Raw genomic sequence first — 24,225 nt, 5'->3', positions numbered from 1 at the left:
ATATTTCACATGGGTTAATTTTTAAATATTTGAGTTTTCATACTTTTAAATATTCAGTACATGCACATCAACTTTGGGAAATATATATTACATATTTCCTAACAACTTCATAAAAATTTTAAACAAATTTACTTATAAAAAAAACAATCAATAAAAAATTTTCATATTACAAATATTAACTATAAATTGATCAGTAATAAGACTAAATGCAGAATTTCTTAGCACTAAAGTCAGAACTTGCTATTCTAAGCAAAAATTAAATAGCAAAGTCAGTGTTTAAAACCACATCATACATGAAACTAGGACCACTGAAGATCGTTATCACTGTTTTTCTTTTATGAGAATGTTTAAAAAAACAACAACACATTTTTTAATAATGTTTGAAAAATATCATGTAAGTGTACAGGTACTTACCATGAGGGTGATTAATTAAAATTCCTTTTAATGAATAATAAATGCCAATCTTTATTGTGCCATAAGTAGCTTGCCGCAAAAGAGCAGGCTTAATTCTAAAAAAAGAAACAGGAATTTCAATTTGAGGCATATAAATGAAAAATAAAATTTAACAGAGAGCAGTTATAATAAAAAAGAAGCATATATTAGAATAGAGTAATTGTTATACAAGAATGAATTATTAATGAAACAGGAGTGATAGATAGAAGAGGATGGGTAGCTTATGTATACTTACCCTTCCATTTTACCTGAGCATGGAAATGTGTAGGATCTATCATGTTCACATAAGATAAATTTCTGTACAATGAAATTACACTTAGAAAACATGTATCTTCAGAAACATTTGCATATTTCATTAATTTGAAAATAATTAAATAAAAATGCATATTTTGTAAGATTTCTTAAGTAACTAACTGACATTAAGAGAAAATTTGAAATAATTTAAAAATAAAAATTTAAATATTTTAATTGTAAATAGGTTTTAAAAGGCTTCAAATTATAATTTAAGTTTGAAGCACATTTTTAATTCAATTTAAACACACATTTCAACTTAAATCTTATACTTAATTTTGGAAAGATAAATGCTTGGCAATTGGCAGACATTTTTAAGAACTAATTAGTCAGTCTTTTACCAGCATTTAATTACTTTAATTTAAAACAGACTAGTACTTAATGGAAAGAGAAAATCAGATTCAATGACAATTACAATGTAAATGGATATATCCATTTTTGGAAAAGTTGATATGTATATATTGTAAATGGCAGAATTGTATAATAAATCAAAATTAAAATGTCAATCAATTGCCAGTAGAAGTATTTAAGAAGAAAAAAAAACACTTTTTAAACTTATTTATAAAACCTTAAATTAAAAATTACTCAGTCGCTAATATTTTAATTAACTAATGGTTAAATAATTACCAATTTAAAATTCTGTAAAAGCAAATGAAATTTATACTTCTATGTGTTTCAGTAAAATAGTATTTTCTAAAATTGAGTAACATAAATTTCTCTAATGTTTATTTGTAAAATGGCATTCATAAAAGTTTGTTTTTAATTTTTAGAATAGTTTCAGCAACAACAAAAAAAAAACTTTTAATTTTTATGCTTCATATTCATTTTGCTTATTTAACATTAATTATGAAATAATTTTTCTAAAAAATATGCCGGCTTTAATAGTTACAACAAATTAGTGTTTCCACATATAGAGGAAATTATTTAATTATGCCTTTTTGAATATAAAATCACTATTTTTATACAATAAGAGCAGTATTTCTTGTTTAAACTCAGTAGGAAATAATTGAGCTTTAAATATATTACACTACAACTAATGTTTTGATTTTTAAAAAAATACTACATTTTATACATAACAGCTCAATCTTGTTAATACATTTTTTAAGGCCAGGAAAATATATTTCAGGAATACTACAATTTGCATTAAAAGCAAAGTTAATTTAAGGCATAATTTCTGACAATATAAAATGGAAAAACTTTTTAAATAACAGCAATTTAAAAATAAATAATAATTTTATAATGTTCATAATTTCATCCAAAATATAATCACTTCCTATATAATTTTTATTTATTGTTGCTTTATAGATAATCAAGTTCACACGTTATTGAACTAAAAAATTTCTTACTCGAACAAAAAATATTTAAAATGCTGTTATTCAATAGATATTATGCTTATTATAGTTAATATAAATTTTGCACGATAATTATATGGCAATATTGTCAAAACCACTGATTATAATTTGTCAAAGTATAAGGAATCTATATTCTAAATAAAGTTTAGATTTTGACATAAAGTAATGCTATGAAATAGGAAAATATTCTGAACAAATTTTTGAAACATCTATTAAGCTTTTTAAAAATATATTTTTTATGTCACTCTTATTACATTTAACAATTTTTAAAATGCATATAAGTTATAATTTACAAAACTAAATACAAAATTGCAACTATAATTTAAAAAAAAAAAAAAACACGAAAACAAATTACATAGAGGGAAAAAAACTTATTATATTTTAAAAAATTTATTTTCGATTTACAAAAAAATGGCTTTTAGACAAAATTAGACTATTTTAGCAATTAAAATAAATGAAATAAATGTGCAGTAATTTTATTTTAATGCTAAAAGTGCAAACATATATTAAAAAAGCTGTCAGATAAGGTGTGGTAGAAAATAACAAGTGCAATACAAAAAAGCTTTGAAAAAAAAGAAGCAAAGACTGAGTTACAATAATAAGAAAAATACTTAAGACCTAACCAAAAATATTGTATGTTGACATAATTGTAGATAAAATAGAAGTTGTTCCATTGAAAATAATTTTCCAACTGTAACTTTTTGAAGAAAAAAAAACTAAAAATTTTTTTTAGCTGATAACTTATTAGATTCTTCCCCCCAAATATTGAAATTAGATTTGAAAGAATGAAACAAAATTTGCTGAGAATTAAACAAAACAAACACTCAAATGAAATCTCAAAAGTTTTTTTTCTTCAGAAACTCCCCTCAAGTTGCCAATTTTTAAAATACTGTATTAAACATTTAAATATTTTACTTTAAACATTTATATCATAAAATTGGATGGAAAAGAAATGGGGACATTTTAAATTGGTTAATTTTGAAAAATCAAGAAATGACTTAGAACTTGAAGAGAATACAGAGATCTTTAAAGATAAAATTTTTAATCCAATTGAAAAAATATTAATGTAAGAAAAACCAAGGATCTAAACAGCAATTATACTTGAATTATTATATAGTGAAATTAATAATTTTTAGTATCTTTTCAAAAATATGCTAGAATGATAGTTATTGGATAGTAGCGTGTGAGTGTATTTTAAATTAGAACTTTAAAATAATTTTAAAACCAGTATGGCAGTTTGCTTTTTAATTAAAGATTCTGAGTCAGAAAAGTTATTGAGATCAGAATTTTAATCAGGATTTAAATCAGGATTGGAATTTTTTCAGGAAAGAAAATTAAATATTTTTCCAGTGGAAAAAAAATGGAAGAAACTAAAACTCACCAATACAATTGTTTAACAATAAGTAATAAAAAAAATTCACATTTAAAACAATTAAAATTTAATATAATACAAAAATTTCAAAAAAATCCTATTTAATTTTTATTAAAAAAAAAAACTATTTTCACATTTTTTACAGAAATTCAAAATCTACATAACCTATTATAATTATTTATTTTACATTTTGCTTTATGCTATCCCTATTTTTATACATAAATATGTACATTTACATTACTAGATAGAATACATATTTTGGTATTATTTTCAGTTTAATGAATATTATGTATAAGGATATAATTATCTGGAAAATAAAAAAATAAAAATTACTTAGAATAGTTATTACTTGGTTAAATTTTTTTCATTTGATTACTTTCTCATTTTTTTAACTCAATGTATTTTTTATATTAGATATTAAGCTGTATTTACTTTAAAAAAAAAAGACTTGTTTATTTAACAATAAAGTAAAAATCAGTTTTTTGCCCTAGACTTATATTATCATATGTAAAGCTATCATATATTGAGCTAGGTATTTTCTTTGGCTGTATCATTTTTATTTGAAAACATAGAAGCTTTTTTTTTTTTAAAAATAAATAAATATTCTATAAATGAAAATGCCATTAAAAATATTCATGACTTAAAATTAAAGTTCATGTGATTTATGAATAAAAATTTTTAAAAATCCGCAAGTTTATTAAAAATAACTATTGATAAATACCTAGAGCATACTATTCAAGAATTATTTTTAGTACTACCCCTCAACAGCATTTGATTATTAACTTAGTACAATTTTTTGAATTATATTAATACAATAGGTGATTTGCTGTATAATAACAATAATAAATAATTTGAGTAAGATATTTTAAAAGATCTAAGAATGATTTAATAAAAGTTTTACTTTACTCCTTTATATAATGCATTGAAAGAAATTGTAATTCTTAATAATTTCTCAGAAATTCATCAAGTTTATTTTTCTTTTAAATTTCAGATATTTTATTTTCATTTATTTAAAAATAGCATATCGAATTAGGTGAAATAGTACTATTATATAAACTAGACTGTAATTACAAACTGTTTAAAAGTTAAATTCAATACTTGATATTTTTTATTAAAAAGAGTCTTTAAAATTCAATTTTTTAGATTAGAATAAACCTATTTTTTCAAAGGCAGTTTTTCACACAGAGGAAAAAACTCAACATCCCTAAACATAGCTCTATAGTTGTACATCTAAACATAGTAAAACATTTATTGTGGTACATAACCTGTAAGAAATTTGACCTGTTGATAAAAAAAAATTTTAAAAATTTTATGTGAACTTTATTATGAACTAAAAAATTTTGGACTCAAGTATTAGAGAAACATAATTTTTCGGAAAATTCACATTTTATGTAAAAAGCCATTAATATATCATAAGTTAGTTAATCACATATAAACAAATATAATCAGACATAACATTCTTACTCAATAATAACTTAGTAATTTACCCTATCACACAGTTAAGAGAGTAATGATGATATTTACACTTTAACTGGACGATTTCTTGAAGATCAGGTTACACACGGGGCAAAGCGAGTGGTGACCGCATGTGTTGACCTAACCTAACAGACACAAGATACAGCACTAGGTGGTGATTCAAAGAACAAAGAATTGGAGCCGTTTTGGAACAAAATTATATATATTTACAACAAGGAGATAACCATTTGATATACAAACTACAAAATGTAATGACAACTTAATTATTGCCACAAATGTAATAGCAGTAAATTACTTTAATGAACAACACAATAATTAAAGAATGAAGTTTAAAAATTTTGAAATAATCAAATGATTATCTTAACAATTTTAAACCATAGATTTGTATATACTAGTTAAGTACACAGGATCTCAATTGTGACAATTTAAAGTTTAAGAAACAAAAATCCAAGTCACTCTAAATTAATAAATTTACAGCTAATATGATGAAGAAAAAAATAAATTTAAATCGTATAAGAGTTTAATGCAAAGTTATTTTGATAAAGTAGAACTTATTTTTAAAAAAGAAAAAAAAATGGAGATTTTATTTCTTTTCTTTAACAAAAAGAGATTCAGATAAATTGTAAAAGACTAATTTATTAAAAGACAAATGCATACAAACCATCTTGTTTTTTACTAACAATGCCAGGTTATGATAATCTTAATGCACTTTCTTGTATTTGAAAAGTTAATAGAATTACAAAATTTACTATTACAAAATACTGCGACAAAAATTTTAATTCCTGTAACTTAACGAAATATTACAGCCAGAAATACTTTATTCCCCCTTTATAGAGATGGCATGAGGGGATAAAAAAACAAGATGGACTTTGTTTTCTTAAAAAAAAATCATTAACAAAAATTTTATCAAACCAGAAAAATTATTCTAAAATCTAATTGGAAAAGGGAAAAATTTTTGTATCAAAATTAAAGAATGAGATTAAAAAATAAATGAGCTTCATAATTAATAAATTTTATTCAGTTTAACAAAATCATTTAGAGAATTTAAAATGCTGTGTATGTTCCAGAATAGAAGTAGATGCTACATTTATCTGAATTTAAGGAAAGCATATTCTCTCTGTGTTCGCATTCTAAATGTGTTTATTTAAAAAGTACAACAGAAATTCTTTCAGTACAAAAAAAAAAAAACAAAAAAAAAATGCGTTCTGTAACTTGTTAAAAAATATTTTCATGCGATGAAATCGGTACAATAAGTTTCATTCTAAAGAAATATTTAAAATGACATTTTTTCAACGCAAGACAATGTTTAAACCATAAAATTTAATGCAGTCATTTTGATTGTTTTTGCAACTGAAATTTTAATCCTATTTTCAAATCAATAAATAAAAAGTAAATTTTTAACTTATATCCTGTTACTGTTCACTATTACCATTACTTAAATTTTTTTTAAACATAATAGTAAAAATAAAAACCCTTGAAAAATAGACAATTTCCGAGAAATAAACTTTACAATTGAGAAGCCAACATTATAGTAAAAAAGCTAAAAATAATTAAATTTCGAAGATCTCAGACATATAAGTTTGAAGGTAAAATTCAATGGCATTGGTAATAATAATTACAGAACAGTCAAGAAATTAATTTAAAACATCAAACAATAAAAAAAAAAATTTAAAAGCAATTTTTAAAAAATTACTATGTAGCAGTAGCTATTGTGTTACCAAGCTGCTATTAAAATGAAGAAATAATTAAATTTTAAACTAGCTATGTAATTTCAAATAAAAAGTTCAAAACTATCAATAATTTCATAAATAAAAATTTAAATAATCATGCAGTAATCTAGACAAAAAATAAAAATATAATGGCAAAAATATTATATGTTCCTATACTATAGTATATCCCAACATAAAAGTATAAATGTTACAATATAAAGAAAAATTAAATGCTCCAATAAAATGTCATAAAATTTTTTTTTATGTGTTTGCCTTAATTCTAAATAAAGAAAATATCATGAATTCAATAATTTAAGCGATAACAGTAATTTCATCACAAATCAGAAATTTTATGCTGCGCTTTTTTTAAGGGAAAAAAAAGATTAAAAAATTTTACATTTTTTTAACAACTTATGATAATTTGAAATGAGCATGTTAGATTTAATTTTATGAACATTTAATTTTCATCTTCATGTCAACATAATAAATAATACAAGTTTTGAAGATAAAATATTAAAAATTCCAGGTTGAAAAACAATTTAAAAGGTTGGGTAACACTGGTATAAGGAAATTATTCAATTGAAAAGTGCAAAACATTAGTGCAATTAATTATTAAGCAGTTCAAATATTAATTGCTAAAAATGTAAGATACTCAGATTATAGCAAAATAAATATTTATATTAACCCTCCAAGCATTTCAATTAAATTTTTCTTTTGACATTCATACAAACTGTTTCCTAATTTTTGTAAGAAAAATAATTTCTTTTCCCTTTTCCGAGGAGCTCAATACTTGGAAGATTAAATTTTTTTACTAATGAATAACAAAGTAAAAGAAAGACATTTTAAATTTTCATTAAGAAAAATCAACAAAACAATTCAAAACAGAATATAAAACTATGAAAATAATTATTTACCAACCCTGAATATAAAGCTTGAATTCCCTCTTCTTTTGAAATACGGAAGAGAGCATGAAACATGCCCCTGTACTTTATTTCCTTAAATCTAACATCAGATACTTGACCTTGTACTTGAAGTCTAATTTTTGTAGTGTCAATCGGAAATGTCCCTATAATGCCAGAAAAATTAATCAACTTTAAAATAGAAAAAGAAGAAAGACATGAAATTTCAAATCAATTACCATACAGATTAATTAACATGAAAAGAGCAAATAAAAATAAAATTTTTAAGACCATTTTTAACATAAAATATTTTAAAACATACATGGACACTTAACCAAAACGTTACAAACGGAGCATGATTGGTCACATAATCTAGCGCAGAAGAACTCAACAAGGTAGATTTTTGCCGCACATAAACTTGACCAAACGTGCTTCACTGGAAAATGGAATATTTTTAATTCATTTTATAATAGAGGGTATATCACTGAATCGGCTAAGTACCAATAAAAGTAAAATGCCAACATTTATTTACAAAGCAAAATATACATTTACAAACAATGAATTAAAAAGTTTGTTACAGTTACATGGAGTTAACAAAATGTCATTAAGTAAATACTAGAACTAATATAGACGGTTTTTACCGGTTATAACCAGTTTCTGCCACTGGCATGGCAAAAACCAGTTTCTGCCAGCAAAAAGCCAACCCTGTTGCCAATGCTAAAATATAATTTTGGAAAACTCATAGAACAAAATTTATTTTTTAAAAACTTTTTTTTCCCAATATGTAGCTTATCATACATAGATGCCAAACATATAAAAATCTCAATTTTGAATTTTTTGTTGCTCACGTTGGTTTTTCAATGCATGGCAAAGTAAAGGCAGTTTCAATATTTAGACACTGATAAACTGGAACAACTCCAGGAAATATTTACAAAAGTTTAATATTGTAACACATATATAAAGCCATTAACATTGTGTGCAATATTCATAATTATAAAAGTTTAGCAAGTGATTATATTTACGTAAGTTTAAATAGTAGAAACTAGAAAAAACTAGCCAAACTTGTCCTAACCATATCAATTAATATATATTACCTTAAAAATAAGGTTTTATATGATTATGCAAGAAAATCAATTTCAGATCAAACACATTAGATACATGATTGATGCATTTAAAATAAAAATAAAAATTTAAAACATAATCTGCATAATTTTCCGAATAATTTAGTTTTAAATACATAACATAAATAAATACTAGAACATAAACTTCTTATGTTCATTAATTATTTAACTTTTACCAGAAAAAGACATGAATTTTTAGATTCACATAATATTCATAATGTTAATAACTAGTAAAAAGCTATTTACTATTAAAAGTCTATTTTAATCACAGTTACTATTATACTTAGTATCAAATTTAAAAATTAATCAAAAGCAATTATAACATTTTATTATTAGTTTAATAACCTTAAATTACTTAAATAAAAAAAATTAGAGTTGAACAATTAAACAAAAAGGCAATACGAATCATTTTGTCAATGGAGAACTTACCAAATTCCGCTGCAATCGATGCAAGTCCTCCATATGCAAAAGGACGCCAATCTTTCTTGGTCATACTCCTATAGAACTTCTTTCTTAAAAAATATCAAACTTTTTGCTTCTCACAATGAACTTGAGTTGAAATAATAGTATCAGTTATTCTAAAATAAAGAAGTAAAAGATTAGTTAACTTTAATCCTTTCAATATTTTGTACCACAATCAGTACATGAAAATAATAACAAGAATCAAATAACTTTGAATGTACATTAAGAACATTAACATCATAAATTACACATTAAAACTTGAACCTGATGGTATAATAAATCAATAGGGCCCAAAACCTTGGCACAAGCTAAGTGGCCAACAATCGACAATCAATATTGATGAATATTATATTGATTGTCGATTGTTGGCCACTTAATCAATATTGATGAATATTATATAACAATCTATATTGATGAATAATTTTTTATGTTCACTACTTTTAAAAATTGATTGTCAACAAAGTTTAAAAAAAAAGGTGGGCATAACTCTAAACACAAATTTTTTTTTTTAAGATAATAAGTGAAGTAATGTATAAAAATTTAAACATAGAAATTACTATAGGGATTTTTTAGGTACATACATATTTTTTGCAAATTAATGAGCATAAAATTTGCATAAAGACCCAATTTCAGCACAGCCATGCCTTAACAAACATTTAACTGTACAATCTAGAACAATAATAACTAGAATATGATATCAAGGATAAAATAGTATATCGGAAACTTATTTTAATAAAATAAATGCCCAAAACCATTAAAAAGCATCAAATCAAACGGGTAACGAGCCTCTAATCATATTACAAATATTATATATAAGACACTAAAATCCATGAATAATAACGTTTTATATTTTAAATGTACTCAAATACTTCAGAAGTTTATTTAATTGGCATTTAAAGCAGCTATCCAGATTTTAGCATCTGGTCTTGTTAGCATAAAAGTTATAATACCAATAATAACGTTAAAATACCTAAAAAAATTTCCATAAGAAATTTATCTTTAAAATAGTATATGGAAATAACAATAACGAATTTAATCGGCAAAGTAAATTTATAAAGCGAAATGTCAAATTAAATAAAGCAGTTTTGACACCGGTATATGCAAGTAATTAATAACCTGTAACAACTTTAAGACATACCTCTGGAACTTAAAAAGGTCATTTATAGGTTAAAAGGTTTCTCCAGCCTTTCAAATAAACAATTAAATTTAAGTTATTTATTTCTTTAAAGAGATGCGTATTGTAATCCCTTCAACAACAAAACTTGTCACTTGTCCCAGCATGCAAGAGATGAAAAACGTTGTGAGTTACAGTTACGAGTGCAGACAGAAAAATGAACTAATCCATTTGTAACACCAAGGTTCAGATAACGATGTCGTAATCTTAATTTTATCTTTTGCGTTTCTTTTATCGTCAAATAAAATTAATAAAATTTCTTTGAAGATTCTATATCTTTCCTTCAAATTGCGATAAGATAATAGAAAAGTTGTAAAAGAATTTCGGGTTAAAGAAATATATAAATATAATTTATTAATGGTATGAGATTTTTCTTTAATGATTAAATTAATGAGAATTAAAAAAAAAAAATTCTAAAGTCAGGAATGGATGTAGGGAAATGGATAAGCTGCTGGGCATTGATCGTAACATAATGAATAAATAAATATAAGTAAATAAAATAAATAAAAATAAAATAAACGCCTTTAATAGATATCTCTCAAAATTACTTGGAAAAAATAAAAAACACACATTAATATGGTTACATTGATATTTAACCGAACAAAAAAAGGACTCTAAAAATCATTGCTATCGAACGGGAGTAAAATAAAATTGTACGAAGAGATGGAGAAAAGTTGAAAGTTGGTTATTAGAATCACCTTCACCTCTGATGTTTTTAATCCCGCCTCCCTTTAATGAGATTTTTTAGAGTTTTTCTTTATTCCTTGCCGAAATGTTAAGTTGCGACCTCTAAAGTGTTTTCTTTTACTCCATTTATTTCAAGTATTTTTTTTTTTTTTAAAGTTAATAACAGTGATTATGGAACACTCTGTATGTATCATGTATGCAAGTTTTGTTTGCAGCGATGTGGAACAAATTTGACAAGAATGCACCCAACTTCTTATAATAGAGTGATTTTTTTTTAAAACTTTTTTTCACCTTTAAAATTAAAAACTTTTTCAACTTTTTCTTATGTATCATAATTCGAAAAATATGTTGGAATGAGTATAAGTATTTATAACAACGTAGCATTCGTACAAAAACAAAAATGTATTTAGAAAGAAGCAGTGAGAAAATCTGCGATCTCATCTTTAACTTAAGTGTCATTGTCAATTTTAATGGTTCTATTCGAAGAGTTAACGTCAAATGTTCTTATTAATTTGTGTTAATAATTAAATTATGGAATCAGATAAAAAGAATAGTCATGCTTTTCTTTCAATGGAATAGGATTTTTCACTATCAGAATATAATGGTCAACGGCCGTCGCAATCTGCAAAATACGACAGTATAAAAACATTTCTATTTATTTTTGTTGTAAATAATCCTCTTCATTTACGACAATTTTAATAAATCACTTTGAATTTTGAAAAATATATGTATTAAGAAGAACCTTTCATTTCGCATATGATAGCGATGAGCACAATTCTTATGACTTTTCTTGTCTAAAATTTTGTTTCTAATTTTTCAGTTAAAAAAGGCTTCCAACTTATAAAAACGACTAAACAAATAAATCTGTTTAGACAAATAAATTATAGTAATTTAAAATTTTAGTTCGTGTTTCTGATTCCAATAATTCTTGGTCAGATTTTAAAAACATACTTTTTTTTCCGCATTTAAATTCGAATGTATGACCATCAGAGCGCAAAGATTTTGTATTTTTTTAAAAACAGGGTGTTCCGTTACGACTGCCTTTAATATGCATTTTCAGAAACTCTATCAAAAATAAAAGAAAAAAAAACATACACATTGAGGGGGGCGGGGTCGTAAATTAATATTTAAGATAGGAAAAACAAAGAAGTTATCGAAATCTGAGAAATCACAATGAAGGACGACGAATGTAATGAACATCAAGACAGTTTTGATTGCTCTAGGACAGTGTTTCCTAAACTTATGACTTTTGTGTACCCTTTCTAAATTTTTTGTAACGCTGCGTACCACTAATTTTTTGAAATTTTCTTTTGTTGCAAGATATTTCGCATAAGAAAGCGTACCCCAATTAAACTGTTCCCGTACCCCTGGGGGTACGCGTACCACACTTTGGGAAACACTGCTCTAGGACGAAGGAAAAAGACAGGAATTGAAAGCAAACACCTTCAAGTTTCAACTTCTAATTAAACAAATTGTGATGTTTATTAAATAAGCGTTCTTTTCGTGAAATCTGTGAAATTTCTATATATTTTTTTCACCGCTTCAATATCAATTTGAGGATCCTAATGTGTTTGCTTTTTGGGTTTTTATTTTTGATAAGAATTCTAAAAATACATACAAAGGGCGGTTTTTACGAAACATCCTGTAAATTAAGGGAGCACATTTCAGTTGCATCTAACGGATGGAATTTATTTATGCTATTTTTGATTTAATTTTTTCCCCTTTTAGTGGTGAACAATTTAAGACACAAGTTGATACTGGTATTTTGATAGATTCAAACAAAAAGTTAAAACTATTAGCAATATATTTATCTCGTCATAAACTGTTTTCACTTTCAATCAACAAACAGAGTTGTGTAACGCACAACACATACGAATCTTCAAACTTGCATCGCGATTTCCAGGAAATCTTATTTTTCGACATCATTCCAGCATAAACTATCCATTNTTTATTACTTGTTATAAAACAGAAACAAATGCATAAACTTAATCTAATATACATATAAATAACTAGAAAAAAATTTCATCTCAATAGGATGAAAACAAAGTCGACTGGAACATTTTGAATACGTGAAACATAACAAAATTTCAATTTTGAGAAAAACAGCTTTTTGTGTAAGAAAAGGGGCGTGGCTTCATAATGTGAAAACGAAACTACCCTATAACTTCTCAAAAAATGACGAAATTTAAAAAAAAAATTCAGTTGAAAAAGCAATGAAACAAGTGTAACTAAATATGTAAAAAAAAAATCGAAATTTTTATCAATTTTTGGCAATATAAAGGTCCACTGTAGCCTTAATGGCGAACAATTTAAGATACAAGTTGATACTGGTATTTTGATAGATTCAAACAAAAAGTTGAAACTATTAGCAATATACCTATTTATCTCGTCATAAACTGTTTTCACTTTCAATCAACAAACAGAGTTGCGCAACGCACAACGCATAGGAATCTTCAAACTTATATCGCGATTTCCAGGAAATATTTTTCGACATCATTCCAGCATAAACTATCCACTCTTTTTTTCTTTTGTTTTGATAAGATTATATTATAGATAATCGAATTGGTTAAAAACTGTAGCTTAGAGGTTAGAATTTAATGTAATATATTTATTTCAAGCATTTCTTAAAATCTTCATAAGTTTGTTTGTTTTTTAATAAAAGTTGAAGCTTATAAAAATTAAAAAGTAAGGTTAAGGTATCAAAGAAAGAAGATCTGTAATGATCTAAATTGTAGATAATTCTATTATCTATATTGCTACAAAATTATATTATCTATAATCTGATAAAATAAATTGGACTTAAATGTTATAAGATATCGGTGGAGCAATGCTGAAAAATATGGTTTTCTAGAAAACACGATTTAAATTTGAACATTCTTTAATGCACAATGTTTCTCATCTTTGTATTCGCTACCGTAACAAATCGTAAAATTCTAATTCGAAAAATAATCTATAATTTCAGGAGCTGCAAGCTTTCACAGATTGGAAATTTTTTAAAAAATCAGTTTCGCGAAAAATTTTTAGGAAAGTGTCTTTACAAATAACTCATGTCTATATTAACCAATTCGACTTAATCACAATAAAATTTTAAAATTAGTTGTTTACAATCCTATGAAAAAAGGAAAAATGATGTAAATTAGTGACCTCTTATAAGATTCGGTTATAAAATGAAAAAAATTTCTTTAGCGTCTAATGACAGAATGAAAGAGAAGAGCACAGAGACACAGAAGAAAATTACGAACATGTTACAACAAGGAAAATGCATTATTCCAAAATTATTTTTAACATTAAAATTGGCTCTTTTTAGTCTCCTTTAAAGCGATTACATTTCCATTTTTATGGGCATCTTCACACCTCTGCCATGGAAGAAGCTCGTAAATTTTTTCTATTATATCTATTTGTGTTACACATGATAACTATTGGAGAGTTATGATAGTGGTCTTAGAGGTTACATTGGCCACTATGATTTGCATTTTTACTGTTGAGAAGGCAATGAAAATATATTTAGACATTATATATCTGTTCTTTATGTGCAAAACCAAGTCCAGATAATTTTTCTTTTCTGTTGCTGTAAAAAAGATACAGTGCACCAAAAAAAAGAAAGAAAAAATGGACCACCCTGAATAACTTTTGATCTAATGATCGGATCCTTACGATCTATGACTTGATCTTAATTGTTCAAGGAGCTAACGTCAAATATGCAAATTAATTAGCCAGATGTTATTTTAATTTATAAAATCAGACACAAAAACGTACTTTCTCAGAATGAACATACCTTTTTTTCGACGGATTTCTAACCCTTAAAATATAGGGAGTTGTCTTTGTTTGAGAAATGTAATCCCCATAGTTTGATCTGGAGAGCGATCCACAATTAGGAACCCTTAATGTTAATTGTCGTCCAATGACAATTTTATGCGAAAAAATAAATGTTAGCACATATTTATTATTTTTTAGTATTTAATTTAACAGCAGTCGAAAAAATTTCGAATAGTAAAGGTACACAATTTTTTGCATCATTTTAAAGTATGTAAATTTACATAGCAAAATTCAAAGTTTGAGCGAAATCGGTTGAATAGTTCCTGAGAAATCAAATTTTAACCATACTACTTTTTTAAAATTTGATTTCTCGGGTTAAAAAAAAAAGTAAAGTAAGTTTCAAAAAGAAAAAGTTAACATTAAGGAGTCCAAACTTTGGACAGCTCTTCCGATTAAACTATTGGGACCCTATATTGGGGGTCAGGAAAGAAAAAAGGTATATTTATTCAGAGAAAGTATGTTTTTGAATCTGATTTCATAACTTAAAATAGCGTCTGCACTAATTAATTAGCATATTTGAGGTAACCCTCTAGAATCTTTAAGACTGAGTCTTAGAACGTGATCATTAGATCAAAAGTTATTCAGGGTTTGGCGCACTGTACATCAAAAAGCACAATTTATTAAAAGAAAAAATTATTAGTCCCCTTTCAAGTTAAAGGCCAAACTATTTAAAAATTATAAGTAATTTGTGTTGGGTCACCCTTATAAGTTGAGTATTCTGGTCACGTGCCCCCAATGCCCTCCCATAAATCAGTTCCTATTCAAGGATTCCATACAAGTTGAAGAAAGGGTGTGAGGAACGCGGAAGAGATAAAATGTTTAATATACATAAGTATTGAATTCAAAAACTTTTTTTTTACTTAAGTGAAAGACACGACTGACATACGTTGGCTTTCCACGAGATTTCCACGTGGCACTTAGTTATCATAAAAACGAAATCAACACGATAATTATCTCAACATGTTTGACGCTATTGTTCCACCGATTATTTTATTTTAGAACGACCGAAAAAAGTTGATTTTATATCAGTTCATACATACGCACTAAATCATTTTATTAATCTACATAAAAATAAAATAAAAAATTGATAAGATATCTTTCCAGAACCTGCTGATATCACAAGGTGTAACAATTCTGAAGAGATTTCGATCTACCTGATTAGATTTCGATACTTTATTACACACAGAGTACTGAGGCGGTAAAAAAAAAGGAAAAGAAAGTCAATACGTTTTGTGTTACGAGTACAATCGATTTCATACAAAAGTTGATAACCGGTTCTATACAAAAACTGGACAATGACCGGTTCAAATGGATGGCTGATCTTGTAGAGCAAAGCACAAATGGCGCTGGACGTTAAAATTCGTCGTAAGACTTCCGGGTTACTACAGTAGAGAACCGATTATCCGGAACGATCGGGACTATCGCTATTCCGGATAACTGATTTTTCCGGTTTTCTGAATCGCTACAAAATGCCGTTTTTTTAGTGTTAAACCCAACTGAAAAAAATATATATTTGGAAATAATCTTAAAAATAAGAAAAAACGATGAGGTAATACACTAATGATTATTTCTGAAATGATGGTAAGGTAAGCATCTTTCAAAAAAGAAAGAAAAATCTTATGAGGAAAAAAAATTTTTTTTAAAGAAATTGCGGGAAAATTTATCAAATCTCGTTCCGGTTTTTTGGTTTTCCGGTTTTCTGATTTCCGGATAACGAGTTCTGAATTGTACTTCCGATTGATTAAGACTAAGCTTAAAAAAACGCGCCATCCAATTTTATTAAAGTTGTGTTTTTAATATGACGCGTTCTTTCAATTTAATTTTCAACGACACAAACAACAAGTGAATTCGGAAGACTCAGCAAGTTTGCTGTGATGCTACCCAAAAACAGCAAACGGCGCTACTTCACACAAATATAACCATATAAGGGATAATACTCAAAACATAGCAAATCTTACATTTTACTTATGCTGTGATATTAATGTTCTTAAATTTGTTTTAAGCTTGCGACTTGTTAGAATATATAAATTACAAAAAACTTTAATGAATGGTAAAATTACGTGTAAATTTAAACACAAATCACAATAATTAAACTTCCTAGAATATTAAGCCTGTTCACATACCACCTCGTAAACATAACACGAGTTCAGGGATACACCTTCTTATTGCTAACATTTAGTCAACCATACATATATAGTTTGTCTATAGAACGAACTCCTCATGCCATGCCACCGTAGTCTAAGGTCGTCTGCTGCTATGGAAGCAAGGAATAGAGCATTTCAAATAGGGATGCTTCTTACTCCCCTGCTTCCCTTTTTCTCACCGACCCAAGCCAGAACCTGTCTTAAATAATGATACATAATAGTTCAACCTCGTAACCTTAATCACCGCCAATGCTCCAGACGAATGGCTAGGGGAGTTCTTTACATAGACAAACTGTGCAACACAAAAGGGGTGGAGCTTCTTAATTATTTCGGTTTGATTATTTATGTTTGCTTCAAATATGGTGATCTCTGAAGTAAGGAAAGAGGTTCAACTAGTTCTATTAAGCAATAAGCATTACTTTGCGTATGTTTGAAAACGGGAATAGGTCTTTGCACGCTTCAGATTCGGCTTTTTTTAATATTAAGAGCAAAAAAAGAAAAAAAAAACTTTATGAGGACGATTTACGCTTTGGCTTTATGATCGGTTAACAGTTAACTTAGTTAAGTCACAAAATGAAAATGGAACTAGTTAGTCCAATCTCTTTAACAAAATCTGATTAACAAAATTGTCCTTGCAGAAATTATGCAAATCTTGTGGATTGGAGAACAAAAACAATACAGCGCAGAAGATAAACTTAAGCCTGCCTTTTAACACTAGTTTTTTTTTATTATTATTTATGATAATTTAAAAAAAAAGAGTTAAAAATTAAATGAACGCTCAAATTTTGTATTTGGCCATTTAAAATTACATTCTTTAAAATAGTATAAAAAATTGTATATCTTACAATTCAAAATTTTTTTGATTATTATATTAAGTAAAATGAGGAAAAATAATAAATATTAACTAAAAGTTGTATTTTGAATGGAATAATTAATTTAATTATCTTTAAATAAATAAATTTTATAATTGTAAGCAAAAATTTTTCGATTTGCTTAATTTATTCCCGAAATACGCAAAAAGTAAAACTTTGGAACTTTTTTAGCAGCAATACTTTTACGGACCGAAATCCGACTCCGTCGAAAAAATGTATATTTATTCAGAGAAACTTTCGCGTCTGATTTCGCCACTTAAAATATCGTCTGCACTAATTAATTAGCATATTTTAGATCACCCCTTCGAGCCAGTGAGATTGAGCCTGAGAACGTGAAGATTTTGATCGTTAGATCAAAAGTTATTTAAGTTGATCTGTTCTTTATTTTGAGCTCTTATTGTCACATATCATCATAGTCACATGTTTCATTCTCACATATCATCATAGCTGTAAGATTGAAAGCAAAATCTAAGATTTCAAATACTAGATGCTGTTTTGATGATTTAAATGAGGAAGGGAACAAGTATGATGTTCAATAACAAAATTAAGCGGTGCCACAGACTACGGCTGCCTAAAAATAAGGATAAGAAAAAAAAAGTGAAAAACGAAAAGAAAAGGAAATTCGTGTTCACTTCGGGGTAGTGAGATTTACGTTTAATTTAAAAAAGACAAATCCTTCTCCATGTAAAGATTAAAGAGAGCACATTTGGGAGGGGGGGGATCACAAGTTCATTGCTCCTATATATTTTTTCAATTTAAATTAACAATTACGTATATATTTTTTATTTTAATACCGTCGTTGAACAGCTCACCCAATTTTCAGGTTTACGACTACTAATGTTCAACTCCGTAGCCTTGTAATTTTGAACCCAATTCAGAAGACAAGAGAACTTCTGGAGTCAATTAATAAAGTATTGAGAGAAATTTGACTTCGTGGAGGACTTTTTNCCCAATTTTCAGGTTTACGACTACTAATGTTCAACTCCGTAGCCTTGTAATTTTGAACCCAATTCAGAAGACAAGAGAACTTCTGGAGTCAATTAATAAAGTATCGGGAGAAAATTGCCTTCGTGGAGGACTTTTTGAAGGAACTAACCCGCATTTGCGTTACATGGAGAGGAAGACCACGAGAACCTCCCACGGTTAGCCTGACGGCAAGAGGACTCTAACCCATGATCCATCTACCACAGAGGATATTTCACGTCAGCACTGCAGTCGGTGCAAGCCGGATGTGGATTTTGCATCGATCAGCAATCGCCGGGATCAATCCCCGGTTCACCCTATTGGGAGGCGAACGCCCTGAGCCATCGCAACTCTAAAGTAACAATTTCATAAATTTGCAATTTGTACTGTTTAAATTACTGATATAATTGGTTTAGAAAAAAGTATAGGTATTAATTATGATAAGAGTTTCAGCATAAATATTTTTAATTTTAAAAATCATCGAGTTTTAAATGGGTGCATACACCTTTATTTTTATAAGCATACATGTAGAGATCTCTACCTTCCATCGAGAAATTACGTACGCTGAATTTGTAAATCAGTCTTAACCCACTTATTACAGTACTATTACATGCATCTTCTTTTTTTCTTTCTTGAATCCACTAAATTTTTAACTACCCAGTCATAGCTTCAAAGTGTAGAAGATAGTGTTGGAATTCACGATGATATTGTGTCAAATATGAACTTTTTATCATCACTTCTTGTTATCTGAAAAACTATGCTGTTAGCTTGAGTCATTCTATTTTTTCCCTTCCTCTCATCATTAATATTCATACAGCTGTTTGCACCAGTTTTTATCGCATCGCATATTTGATAACAGAATGACGAAATTAATACGCAAACGACATTCTTAAGAAATTTTGTTGTATTAAATATGGTAAAAATTCTTACACTATTTTGCCGCTTTTTCACTAATAGTTTCCAAAGGCACGCAGGTATATCTGAATCAACAGCAATGTTTTTATTCATCGATTTTCTAGGACTAAAATTTGCAAGCTTATTTTTTTGTTGCGCACACAGGATAATGACATGCTCATCATTGGAACACGTCACACTGATTCATAAATGCGTAATTTCCCGTTTCAATTCACTGACTCCGCAATTTATGAAGATTAAAACTTAGACTCAACTCATTTACTTTAAAAAAAAACATTCTAAACTANTTAAAAAAAAAAAAAAAAAAACATTCCTAACCAGTTTAAGAACACGGTGCTGAAATTAAATAAATCCCATGTAGGCAGAGACAGACAGACCACGTTCCTGGGTTAAGGTCCTTTTGGAAAAAGGTTAATTATTACTGAAGAAATCTTTTTCTGAACAAAGAATGAACAAAAATGTCTTAAATCAGAATCTTATTCTTTTGACGGAACCCATACTTTATAAAAAGTTTATTAGCAATTTTTTCCTCATTATCAAATAAAAGGTACTAATAATGTACCCGTACTAGGAGCAGTGGTCTGAATAAAAAAACAGCTGGGCAATTGTAAGAAAATAAGTTATTAAAATATCCATATCGCAAAAAAAAAAAAATTTGTTTAGTTTTTTTTTTTACTCAAGTATTAAGATTTTTTTAATATATCGAAAACTAAGGGTAAACACAGACAATTCTTTTGTAGAATTTAACATTAAATTTCATTTTTGTCAATAATTTTTTTCTTTTTTTATCTTGCTAAAATATTGTGTTTAGCGGATGCAAATACTATGTAAGTAGAATACATAAAAATTGCATTTTACTTGGTCACATAGGCTTTTTTTTAAACGCATGTATCTCAATTTTTCACGATTCAAAGATTGAATTTGCTGGAAAATATTTCACCCACAAATGTTACAATTTTCGCTCCCATACTTCCTGGGTAACTCTTTTCCTTAGGCGTGTTCGCATCACGTCCAGGTCACCAATGCGGGGCTAGTAGTTACCGACAATGTCAACCTTCGTCTATGAAAAGGTGCCCCAACGTAGAGTTGGAATTATACTTTTGTAGTAGTAGATACACTACACTTAGCTTTGCCCGCCCATACCACCATCCTTTCTGATTCTGAATTTTTTTTCCTTCCTTTTTTAAAAAAGAGAACACAGTGAAAACTCAGAAAAAACTTATGCGAGGTTTGGAGCTTTGTAAAGAAAAAAGGATTATTATCTGAAAAAAAAGGTGGAAAAAACGTGTAAAGCGGAATCTTTTTAAAAAGAGTAACGTAAAATTCGGGATGATTTAATATTATCGGTATTCGGTATAGGAAATTTTTACGGAGCATCAGAAAATGACGTAAGAAAACAGTGACGAAACAGACAAAACGAACAACGTAAAACTGCGATTTCATCATTGCATGTGTAATGTCACTGATAAATTTTTTTTAATCAATTGGTATGGTTTTAGAAGAAAAAAAAATATTTATTGTCCACGTGAGAAAATGTAAATCTGACGAAACTGAATTTTTATATCTGTGTTACAAACGTGGACAAAAATGACCTATTTAAGGATAGATATAAAATTTAATATAATTTTTACATTGCATTTTTTCATTTTGATTTACATTTTTGTTATATTCTTTTATATGGCACAGTTCATATTTAAATAGATCTTTAAGGTTTTCATTAGTTGCCCCAGTATGGTTGACTCTGACAGCATCTGAAAGAAGAAAAAATGTGTCAAACTCACTCTCTAACAATAGTTTTCAATTACATTTATTCAGGGTCTACAAAAGCATGGTCTAGAGCAGTAGTTACCAACTGGCGACCCGCGGGCTGCATCCGGCTCGCGAAGCAGTTTTTTGTGGCCCGCGAACTAAAATATATTAGTTCTCATTTCTTTGCGAACAATTTTCGTAAAAAATCTATATGGATTTAAAATACTTTTCTTTCGTTAAAAAAAANAAATAAAATTTTAATGGAACACAGATATTTTTAATTTGGGGTATAAATTCAGTTTCAATGAAATGGGCGGCCCGGTACCCTTTGATCCACAGACCGGTACCGGTCCGCGGACCGGGGGTTGGGGAACACTGGTCTAGGCTAGAGCAGTAGTTACCAACTGGCGGCCCGCGAGCTGCACCCGCCTCAAGANCTGGCGACCCGCGGGCTGCATCCGGCTCGCGAAGCAGTTTTTTGTGGCCCGCGAACTAAAATATATTAGTTCCCATTTCTTTGCGAACAATTTTCGTAAAAAATCTATATGGATTTAAAATACTTTTCTTTGGTTAAAAAAAAATGTCTTCGTTTCTGTAAAATTTAACAAATTTAACATACCAATGGTGCAAAAAGACTTACTTCTCAGGTTTTGCATCCAAGAAAACATTTATTCAAATACAAAAACAATCGGGTATGTTGCCTTTCTTTATTTCGTTTTTTTATTTTTGTTTTTTTTTAATTTTTATTTTGTGAATATAATTTAGCATGTGCGTATCAGAAACTTTTTCGAAGTAATTCTCCTATTTAACTTTTTGAAACCAATCAGTTTGGACGAAATTATTTACATTTGTAAATTTTAAAACGCATAAAGGAGGTAATGAATATCATGTTTTGTTTGAATTTTTTGACATGAATATGGCCTGAGCGGAAAAGTAAAAAAAAAAAAAAAATAATTTCAGATGCTCGAGAATTTTTTTTTGTTGTTGTTGCTATAATTACAAATAAGTCAAAAATAATGTTAATTTATCACAGAATTAAATTTAAAAGAAAAAAAATCTTGTCACCAAGTTTCTGATTAAGAGAAGATTCAAAATTATATGTAATTACATTATTTCTAATGCTTGTTATTTTGTTTTTTAATATTAAAAAAAAATATATTTAAAAGCGAAATATAATTCTTATTTTATTAAGTTTCCATTTGAATGCAAGTACACTTCCTCGGTCTCTGTTGCACGCGCCAATCAGTGTGTGTTGCCTATCTGTTGCACATTAATTGTTTAAGACATAGGTGCACATTGAAGTTATAGTAGCCAGAACTTTTTAATATGCAACTAAATATTTTTAAAAATCTACTTCTTATTTTAATTTATAATTCAATACTTTTGTTTTGTACAACTTGATTTAAATCTGACAGTAATATTTAATGTTCCCTCAAACATAAAAGAGTCCTATATAAAATTTTGATAAAGTTGCGGCCCCTCCATTTGACTGGTGTTTTTAATTGCGGCCGGCCTCATGTAAGTTGAAAACCCCCGGTCTAGAGAGAAACACTTTTTATGAGGCACAAAGTTTATATATTCAGAGTTTACATACTAAAATTAGTGAGGTAAAAACAAAAGCAATTTTAAAATATCATTACTATTAAGGAAGGAGAGCGCGCAAAACATCAAAATTTGTTTGATTATCGGAGGAATAAGAGGGAAATGAAAAGATAATTAAGAGGAAGAGTCCTGAAGCTTCACTTGGTAATCAAGCAAGTTTTGATGATCTGTAATTACAAGACAAACATTTTATGCAACATAAAATTCGCCAAGTCATTAATTTTTGTTTAACAGAAATGAGCTTTTAAAATATTACTCTCATGCATATTCTCAAATTCTGACCATTGTCTCATGTCTGGCATAGCTTCCAGTGGGGGGGGGGCACCTATATCTTTCAGGGTGCGTAGTCAGAGTTTTCAATAAAAAATAATCACCTTTTAAGTACTTCTTAAGCACTCAAAAATATTACTTTCTTTATATTACTTACTTACTTATCCTCTACGTGCCTTGGGCACTTAAGGCCTCTAGCATATCCCTCCAACGCCTCCTGTCTTTAGCAATAGATCTTGCTTCCTCCCAGCCAGATATTCCACATTCTTTTAATTCGCCCAAAAACATGCGCTGGATGGTAAGTCTGGGTCTTCAATTAGTTCTTTTACCATCAGGGGCCCATGTAAGCGCAACAGATGAAATTTTTTTTGGGGGGCATTCTAAGGATATGTCCGAGCCAGCTCCATCTTCGTTTTTTAATTTCATCTTCGATTGTTTTTATTTTAGCTTTCTTTAATAGATTTTGATTTGATACTTTGTAAGGCCAGAAAATTTTAAAAATAAATCTTAAACATTTGTTTTGAAAGGTTTCTAATTTTTGTATTTCGATCTTAGTCTGTTTCCAGGTTTCTGCGCCATATAATAGTACTGCTCTAACAATAGCTTTGTAAACAACTATTTTTGTCTTTATTTCAATATTTGACTCTCTCCAAAATTTATGTAATCCCTTAAAACATGTTCTTGCTTTGATTATTCTCTGTCTAATATCTTCGCTACTTCCACCTTTTTTATCTACAATAGAACCTAAATAGCTAAATGATTCTATGTCATCTATTTCGTGATTTTCGATTTTAATTTTGTCATTTTTCTTTTGATTTATTCTCATTACTTTAGTTTTCTTCTTGTTCATGAATAAACCTACACTATTTGAATATTTGTTGAATTTGTCTGTTTTAAG

General features: G+C 27.8%; 1 protein-coding gene across 7 annotated transcripts in view; it reads right to left on the bottom strand.

Moving 5' to 3' along the window:
- LOC107448001 (uncoupling protein Bmcp mitochondrial) overlaps positions 1-24,225 on the bottom strand; it is a 43,678-nt gene that overhangs the window by 11,001 nt on the left and 8,452 nt on the right. The window contains exons 1-5 of one of the 7 annotated variants that reach the window (XM_071181148.1): positions 10,274-10,454; positions 9,103-9,251; positions 7,572-7,719; positions 689-750; positions 415-509 (exon numbers count right to left, since the gene is read on the bottom strand). In XM_071181148.1, coding sequence (XP_071037249.1) covers positions 415-509; positions 689-696 — 103 coding nt within the window. In that variant the 5' untranslated portion in view covers positions 697-750; positions 7,572-7,719; positions 9,103-9,251; positions 10,274-10,454. Of the gene's footprint in view, positions 1-414; positions 510-688; positions 904-4,955; positions 5,072-7,571; positions 7,720-9,102; positions 9,252-10,251; positions 10,488-24,225 lie in introns of those variants that run through there. The other 6 variants (XM_016063082.4, XM_043054759.2, XM_043054763.2 and 3 more) reach the window with 6 other exon arrangements.

This window comes from Parasteatoda tepidariorum, chromosome 5 (genome assembly GCF_043381705.1).
Source record: "Parasteatoda tepidariorum isolate YZ-2023 chromosome 5, CAS_Ptep_4.0, whole genome shotgun sequence".
In the NCBI taxonomy this organism is placed as follows: domain Eukaryota; kingdom Metazoa; phylum Arthropoda; class Arachnida; order Araneae; family Theridiidae; genus Parasteatoda; species Parasteatoda tepidariorum.
The sequence above is the reverse complement of the archived record's forward strand: the minus strand, read 5'-3'. Positions and strand labels throughout refer to the sequence as shown.